We start from the raw sequence: 8,032 nt of genomic DNA on the forward strand, positions 1-8,032 counted from the left end.
CCCATGTCCCCAAACCTCTTTGGGCAACGAACCTCTCTTTTTTTTTTTTTTTTTTTTTTTTGGGCGACGTCTTCACCACACATCACTGGCGTGCAGCACCCGAGCAGCTGTCTCTGCGCAGGACGCGCGCTACAGTCAAAACTGGAGCCAAATTTCAATGGAAGTTGCCCGGGGTTGTCATCATCCTCGCGCTACTGTAGTGTAGAGTCAGCAAGGATTGGGGACATCCATGTCCTCCCCCGTCAGCCCGTCTTCGGGCATGGTGATTAGGGGCATTAGACTGGTCCGTGCATACTCCACTTTCCTTAAGCCGAAGGTATCAAAAGTCACCCGTATAATTACCGTAATTACAGAACATATGGCCGGCATATGGTTGACATATGTCAATATTAACGATTCACATTCACATGCGGGGGCCTCTCACCGGCCCCCTGCACCCCCGGAGCTAACCCTAACCCTAACTAACCCTAACTAACCCTAACTAACCCTAACTAACCCTAACTAACCCTAACTAACCCTAACTAACCCTAATACTAATTGGTAATTTGCAAAGAAGTCGGGTATTGACGGCTGTTCGCGGACGTAATTACAAGCTGGTATGGAGAAGGTACCAAAAGCGACTTGGCACGTGATCAGACCCATATTTTCTAATGCCCCCATTCACCGTCCCCCCCGTCTTCGGCCTCCAAATTCTCCCCTGCAGCCAAGAACCGGTCCCCACCAGCGGAGCTCCATTGCGGACCGAGTTCCTGAGGGGAATCCGCTAAAATATTCGAGACCTGGGAGCGGGGCCGGGTCCGAAGATAACCTGACGAACGGTTTTGTAGTGTACGTACAAGCCCCGAAACGCAACGAAACGGCAGCAGGTGGCCGGGCCGCACCGTGATCCAGTTTCCCTCCCCTCCCCGCCGTCAACTGACAAGGACCCGGACCGGAGCCGCTCGCCCTCAAATCCACATAAACTCCGTTGCCGATCTCCGTCCCCCGGCAGCTACCCCGGCGCCGTACAGAACTACCGCCCGTCATCCAACACAGCACCATGGCTTCCATTTCCAGTAGGCTCAGCAGCCAGTTCGTCCTGCTTGCACACCGCACGGCGCCATGTGCCAGGACTGCATCTCAAGCTTCGGTAACACGTTTCGTCCTGGTCTTCGGTTCCGGTTCCGGCTCCGGCTTCCGCACCGCCCAAACGGCACGCTTCTTTGCCTCCAAGGCTAAGAAGGTAGCAAAGAAGCCGACCTCATCATCCACTGTCATCACTACCGTAACCGCTCCTCCCACTGTGGTCCCCGCCTCATATGCCGAACAGCTAGCGAAGAAGGGCCGGACCCTCCTCTACGAGGCTCACTCGCACGCCTGGTTCCGCTTCGCCAGCTTCACCACCGGCAGCTTCTGCATCGCCTACTCGCTCTACAACTACTGGAGCGTCCACCTCAACCCTCCGGCGGACCTGTCCACCTGGGTCCCCTATGCCTACGGCGTCATCTGCGCCATGACCATTGGCATGGGCGGCTACTTCTTCATGGGCTTGCGGCGCATCATCCGGCACATCGAGGCCGTGCCGGCCTCTCAGGTGGTCTCCCAGATCACCGATGGCGCAGCCTCGGCCTCCACCAAAAAGTCCAAGGCATGGGCTGAGCTCCTCACCAGCAAGCCCAAGGCCGTTCCCGTCACCACCCCTACCCCGATTTACCTCGAGGTCGCCTACAGCCGCGCCATCCCCTTCTTGCCCAACAAGAAGGAGTACTACCACCCTTCCGAGGTCGAGATGCCCTTCCGCATGCAGCTGCTGTGCGAGAAGCTGAACACCCTTAGCGCGCAGAAAAACGTGGGCAAGAATTTCCCTACCACCAAGACCGGACAGATCATTGCGGCGAGCAAGCAGAAGGCTGCCAGGGAGAAGGAGCGCAAGGAAAGGATGCAGCATCTGCTCACCCTGCCGTTCAGGGACGCGGCGAAAGTGTTTCGCGGGGCGTATGATGGCCTCAGGAGGTCGTTCTACCGTGAGGGCTTTGCCAAGGTCTATCTGAGGGGCGTGGAGTATAAGTTGGATATGACTTCTGGATGGGCGCTGGATGATGGAAGGGCTATTGATCGGTTGGTCCATGTCAAGCCGAGTGCGAATATTAGCGCGTATTGAGCGGGCGTGCTTGGAAAGGTGAGCCGGGAGCGAAAGGAGTTGCGGTTGCGGTTAGGTATGCCCCCGTGACTCGTAGGACACGATATCGTTCTGTATAGACTACTGTAGCATCAACATATGTATAATAACACGCAGATGGTATGGAATCAAATAGACGAAGGAATGGAAAGTTGAACTTCCAAGGATCAATACCTTGGGAGTGTGTCCAAAGCTGCTGACTCCAAGGCTTTGACGAAGGTAGGCAGCGTGTCTCGAGTCGCTTGCCCCTTCAAGTATTTGTTCATGAAGCCCAGATCAAAATGTTTTCAAGCTGGGGGCTATATGATTGGCAAACCACTAGCGAAGATTTGTACTCAAAAAGCAAATATTGTATGTAAAACTGTGCCCAAATGAATGGGTGTCGAGTTGTTCTTCCTTCCACCTTGGGTAGGCTGGAAGTTATCCATGCAGAAAGCAAACATAGGAGGGAAAAAAAGAAGGAACCGAACGCAGAAAGAAACTAATGATAATATGATGTTAAAGCTCAAGTAATTTGAATCATTTTGGTTCATGTGAAAAGAAAGCAAAAAACATGGGACCTGGGAGGCTCGAACTCCCGACCTCAGGATTACTCTGACGTTAAGCCAGATCATACGGTTTATGAGACCTGCGCGCTAGCCAACTGCGCCAAGGTCCCTTGTTATGGTTTTATGGGCTTTACATATGCCTATACCATACAGTTAGAGAAGATCACAGTTGCTTGGCGGACAAAATCTCGCTCTTTGCATTAACAACATCCGTTTCCGAAGTGAGGAACAGTATCTAGGTAGCAATAACTTTACATATAAACCTCAACCCATTTGAAGTGTCACTCCTTCACTATACTGACGGAACCGAATGTTTGTCTCTTTTTTTTTATGACAAATGGTAGACTTCTTCTAGCTAACCTTGCCTACTGATTTGTTGGCTTGAAACACTACAAGTCATGATGGAAAGCAACGCTCAGCCGCCAAGGATTTTTGGAAACGCACATAATCGATCCTCCACCATCCTCTCTCCCCTCAGGATGTCCTTCGACGACTCCAAATACCCCCACCTCCCCTCTCAAAATCGCGCTTTATTTTGCCGACTTAGAACCACCCCTCACACGCTCCTCCTAGGCCGTGGCGAGAACAGTGTTCATTGTCGCAATCCTGTTACGACGCTGCGGGACTGAGTTCATGCTTCCACTTCCGGCCTGTTGTTGATGCTGTTCCTCTCTCGGCGCAGGTGTAACACTGGTGTTGGTGAAGACGGCATCATCCTCAGCCAAATTCACCTCACCATCCATGATCAAATCAGTCTCCCAGCCCTCCCAGCCAGGCCTGTCAAACCCATTCGGCCTTGAGGCACGCACATGCTGAATTAGCAGTCCTTCCACCTCGATCGCCTCCTTCGGCCAGCGAATATCCTTGCCATTGAAGCCCTTGCTCTTCGCCTTCAGCATCAAATCCGGCCCAAACAGATGCGGGTACGCGCGCTGCATAGCCTTGAGCGCCTCTCCACTGACCTTGTCGACAGAGTCATAATGTCGCAACTTGAAGAACGGGCCCGCGAACACCATTTTCAGACGCTCCTGCTCCTGAAGCGGAAGCAGTCCCAGCTTGAGCAAGAATATGTCGTACTGGCAGAGACTGGTCCGACACATCCACGACCCGCCCTTAGTCTCGCGTTGGTACAGGCCTGCCATGGCGGCCACGCAACCCAAAGCGCCGGTGCCGTAGTCCGACATGGGCATGGGCGGCACGCTGGGCTCGTTTTCTAGTCCCATGAACTGGCCCTGCGCCCACGCGACGCCAGTGACGCAATCGGCGATCTGCTGCCAGCCGCGACGACCAGCCCATTCGGCTCCGGGTACACCTGTTCCGCCGAAGCAATCTTCGGCTACGTAGACGAAGCCGTGGTTCCCGCGCTGTTGGGCTAGTTTTGCCAGCGATTGAGGGTCGCAGCCAAACTTGGCGAGGGCGCCGGGCCGGTATCCGTCGATGAGAACGTCGGCTTCGGCGAGTAGGTTCTGAAATGTTTTGAGATCACTCTGGTTGCGAAGATCAAGATGGCTAGTGTGCTTGCCGGTGTTGACGTCGACTTGGAAGAAGGGCACATCAGGAAGTTTGGGGCCGGTCACCTTGAGCACTTGAGCCCCGTGGGCGGCAAGTGAGCGGCCAATGGTCGGACCGGCTATGACACGGCACATCTCGATGACTTTGATGCCACGCAAAGCGTACTGAGAGACATTTGCGGGCACCTTCGGCCAGAGATGGCTTTGGAACTTCGTCTCCGTGGGTGTGTGTGGCGGAGTTTCCGGTACCGTCGTTTGCTGTACCTTGATGGCCTCGACTGTGAAAGGAGGCAATGCCGATATGACCTTTCCGTGAGTGGTTTCCAGAAAATTTTCCCACTTAAGGGCCTCCACACCAGCTTGCCCGTGCTTGCTATTCATATCCTCCAGTTCCGCGACAGTAAATCTCTTCACGGCGGCTTCAATTGTGTCAATACACTTTTGATAGTCGGTCAATCGGGGATTAAAAGGCAGAAGGCCGATCATGCGGAGTTGAGTAGTAGCGTCGAGTGAGCCATGGATATGGTAGTATCTGCCATCCTCCTTGGTCTCGTAGAGATTCGCGGAAAGTCGGCGATACTGTATGGACTGAGCCTGATTGAAGTCGGTGTCTGTAGTCCAAGTTAGTGAGATGGCGGCGTTCTTGATCCCATGTACGTAGGAACAACTGGCTACATGGGAGTCGCATGGAAGTGAAGATGCCTTACCTGGAATCAGCCCCTTCGGAGTCTGACCCTTGCGCTTGCCGTCAATGGTAGCAAGGTAAGCCGACATTAGGAAGCAGGCTGCCTTGTCGAGATCCACTTTGATCGACCGTGAGTTCTTTCCATGACGAAGGTCGCCGATAGCAGCAGCAGCACATGCCTCGAGGGCCTTGATGGCTGCTATGGCATCTTGTTCTCGGCAAGGGCTCGGGAAGTACACTTGATCCCCATGGTTGGAAGGAACGAACGTAACGTTGCCGGAATAGGAGCCAAACTCTTTGGGGACTTGACCTTTGCATTGCTTCAATAGCTCGCCAAAGGCCTCTGATGCGCCAGCGGCGACAGAATAAGGTCGGGTAGCCGAGCTGGCCATGCTGTTGGATGCTGAGTGACCACCGGTGCTCAGAGTATCGGGTTGGGTGGATGAGACACGCATACTAGACATGTGCAAATTACTGTTGAGGAGTTTCGTGGTAAAGGAGAGAGAAGAGGGAAGAGTTCGGAAATTCCTGCAGCCATGGGTTTCTTTTATAACACACCTGCCGTGCAAAACTTCAAGGTTTCCCAAGTAAATGGCCAGTGTTCACTTTGCGCTCTCGCTTTCCAAGGTCGCTTCCAAGGTTACCGAGGAGCACTGTTCACTGACCAGTCCCCATGATCGTACAATGTCGAGGTATCATCCTTCGGACCAAAGGCAGGCGGGGGAATAATGAGTGAAGGGACCTATTCCCGCTCCACTCTTCAAGATATGGTTTGAATCCGGTTGGTCGACGAAGGAAGCGGACTGGTTCAGAGAAGAAGTGGCAACAGAAAAATATGAGAGGGAAATGTGATCTTTGTGTTAGTCTGATATTACCCCAAGCTCCCAAAACACATTTCACCCACCATGACCTCATCAAGGTTGCTTCCACGTCTCTTCAAATGCTTTGATTTTCTGGTTCATGTCATATCAAACAAACCTAAGGGAACCAAGTGCTAGGTGAAACAGCAAAGGGGTGCGGTCAGACGCTGTTTATCCGACTAGCGATCCCAACTTATTGCATATATATCTCTACCTAGCTACCTAGCGAAGCCCGCGAGGCTAGTGAGGCATCCAAACCTTAAAAAAAAACAAAAAAAAAAAAAAAAAAAAACATCATGACTTGCAAATTTGGACTAGTATGCGTCGACAAAGATTCTGCACAAGACCTGGATATTCTGTTTCAAGGACATAATGTCCCGGCAGTTCCATCGGGACCTGGCAGGACATGAATGCCAATGGGGGGTAACTCGGCCGTCTCTAAGAGGTTGAACAGCATACTGGCCCTCGGCTCTTCGGAACGCCGTCACGAGGTAGAGAAGGGCCACGCTACTACGCTGCACTCGACCGGGGGGCAGTTTTTGGGGGGAAAGGGAGCGGCCGAGGCTGTTATCTTTTTTGGATCTCTTGGGCCGGTCACACCAAATAAACCCCAGCTTAAGATGAACGTGCGGCGAGTGTGCTGCACTCCGCACCCATCTACCCGCACATTGGGTGCTTGAGACCGTTCCTAGACGTGGGGGATCCGTGTGTGATGTCGAGTGTTGTCCTGTAGGGAGTAACCGAGGAGTTACCTGGTCTCTTGCATGCACGTTCACCGCATGTTGAACAGTTGAAGTCTGGGGGCGACCCGTGGTAACTTGGACAAACCACAAGCTGCTTGGAATTATGTCGTTTTCAAAGGGTTTAGATGCAGGTGTGGGAGCTCAACAGCCATGTGACGACGGTTCTCAGCACGTAGTGGAAAGGTATTGCCCTTCTTCTGATGGTCTCTGGGAGACTGAACAAGGTAAATCCGGTTACACCTGGCGTAGCAGTTGCGCTTTGATATCCAGAAGGCAGAAAGAGCCGCTTCAAGACAAGCCTCTAGTGTGCTCACCCGGCAAGCTTTGGAGTTGGGGGCTTGGAACGCTTTGCCGGAGCTGGGCCGTGTCACATTCCGTGTTTCCAGACTCCAAGGGGCGACCCGTAAGGACCGGGTATTGCATCGCAAATGAAGAATAGCAAAACCTGAGCCAACTACTGGCCTCGGAAAGATGAGAACATGGAACTAGGCTCAAAGACCCTGTCAACCAGCCTTCGAAATCCGCATTCAACCTGAAACTATTCTCATGCCTGTCGATCCGAACGTGAAGAAGTATCCGAAGCCATAGTAAAACGACTGATCGACTTTTTCTTCGCTTTACGCTGTGAAGTGATCGGATTCAGATGCCTTCTATTCGCCTTGTCGAGGTGTGACTTGAGGTGATGAGTGAGACGCGCGTATCGGCGGACCAGTAGTTTTGCATGCTTAAAGCAGTTACGCATAGAGAGGCCGGGGAGGCTCTGGAAGTGATTTGCCAGCTTCCTTCCTTTCCACCGGTCATGCTCCGATGCGATCCATGTCCGAAAGCATGAAGTGGGTGATAGGAAACTACCAATGTGCATTCATGGTTCACGCGTTATTTCAAGAGTGAAAGAGATGATCTCGACTTGAAGAAGGTCGGAAGGGGTTGGAGTTTTGGGCTTATCAGGACTTGTTGACGAGTTGTTGCCGAAGCAAGCCAGCAGCACCAAGATTGGTGGGCAATGAAGTGTGGTATTCCGGCAAAAGTCCAGAAACGGGAAACTCATGTGTTGGATCATCAAGCTGGACTTGATCAGGAGGTTTCCGAGTTGTGGTTGTAATGTGATCGTTAACAGTATGTCCAAGATACTTGCGGGGAAACTGTTAAGGTCAGCATCCATCACTATCCCTCGACATCCTCATCACTTACACCACCACGCACCCACAATACCACATCTTGAGGGCTCTCCGGTCTTTTCTTTTGCCGGGGCGGGATGAGAAGTTGGAATTAATCAGCTCTTACTTGCCTCGTGGACATGTGATCAACGTCCATTTGTTGATGATTGGACTGACGATGTTGGATGCTTTGAAGAACTCGAGGACACCCATGATGTTGTGACTCCAAGATGGCAAGTCAGATGATGCCCCGGGTAAAGGCCCGGACGGAAAGGCCCGGCGGAAACACCGAGCCCAGGGGCGAGTCTAGGTGCATTATCCGACAAAGCACAGGGCCCTTTCCGTCATCCATAGCGCAGCAAAAATCATG

General features: G+C 52.6%; 2 protein-coding genes and 1 non-coding gene across 3 annotated transcripts; 1 reads left to right on the plus strand and 2 right to left on the minus strand.

The window, feature by feature from the left end:
* Positions 1 to 718: 718 nt before the first annotated feature.
* NCU00051 (hypothetical protein) lies at positions 719 to 2,429 on the plus strand. Its single transcript, XM_951069.2, has one exon. The coding sequence runs from the start codon at positions 1,040 to 1,042 to the stop codon at positions 2,138 to 2,140; it is 1,101 nt and encodes a 366-aa protein (XP_956162.1). The 5' UTR covers positions 719 to 1,039; the 3' UTR covers positions 2,141 to 2,429.
* A 283-nt stretch (positions 2,430 to 2,712) lies between these two features.
* Positions 2,713 to 2,816, minus strand: NCU15229. The gene has a single exon. It is a non-coding gene; the product is annotated as a tRNA-Met (tRNA).
* A 188-nt stretch (positions 2,817 to 3,004) lies between these two features.
* Positions 3,005 to 5,294, minus strand: NCU00052 (alpha-methylacyl-CoA racemase; the record flags this gene model as incomplete). The annotated part of the gene is made up of 2 exons (XM_951070.2): positions 3,005 to 4,828; positions 4,925 to 5,294. 2 exons carry the CDS (start codon positions 5,292 to 5,294, stop codon positions 3,276 to 3,278), a joined length of 1,923 nt encoding a protein of 640 aa, XP_956163.1. The 3' UTR covers positions 3,005 to 3,275.
* Positions 5,295 to 8,032: the final 2,738 nt, after the last annotated feature.

The sequence above is a fragment of the Neurospora crassa genome, linkage group III (assembly GCF_000182925.2).
Source record: "Neurospora crassa OR74A linkage group III, whole genome shotgun sequence".
NCBI classification, from domain to species: domain Eukaryota; kingdom Fungi; phylum Ascomycota; class Sordariomycetes; order Sordariales; family Sordariaceae; genus Neurospora; species Neurospora crassa.

Excerpts from the sequence above, each read along its gene's own strand:
- NCU00051 (XM_951069.2), top strand. The coding sequence starts at position 1,040 with ATGGCTTCCATTTCCAGTAGGCTCAGCAGCCAGTTCGTCCTGCTTGCA.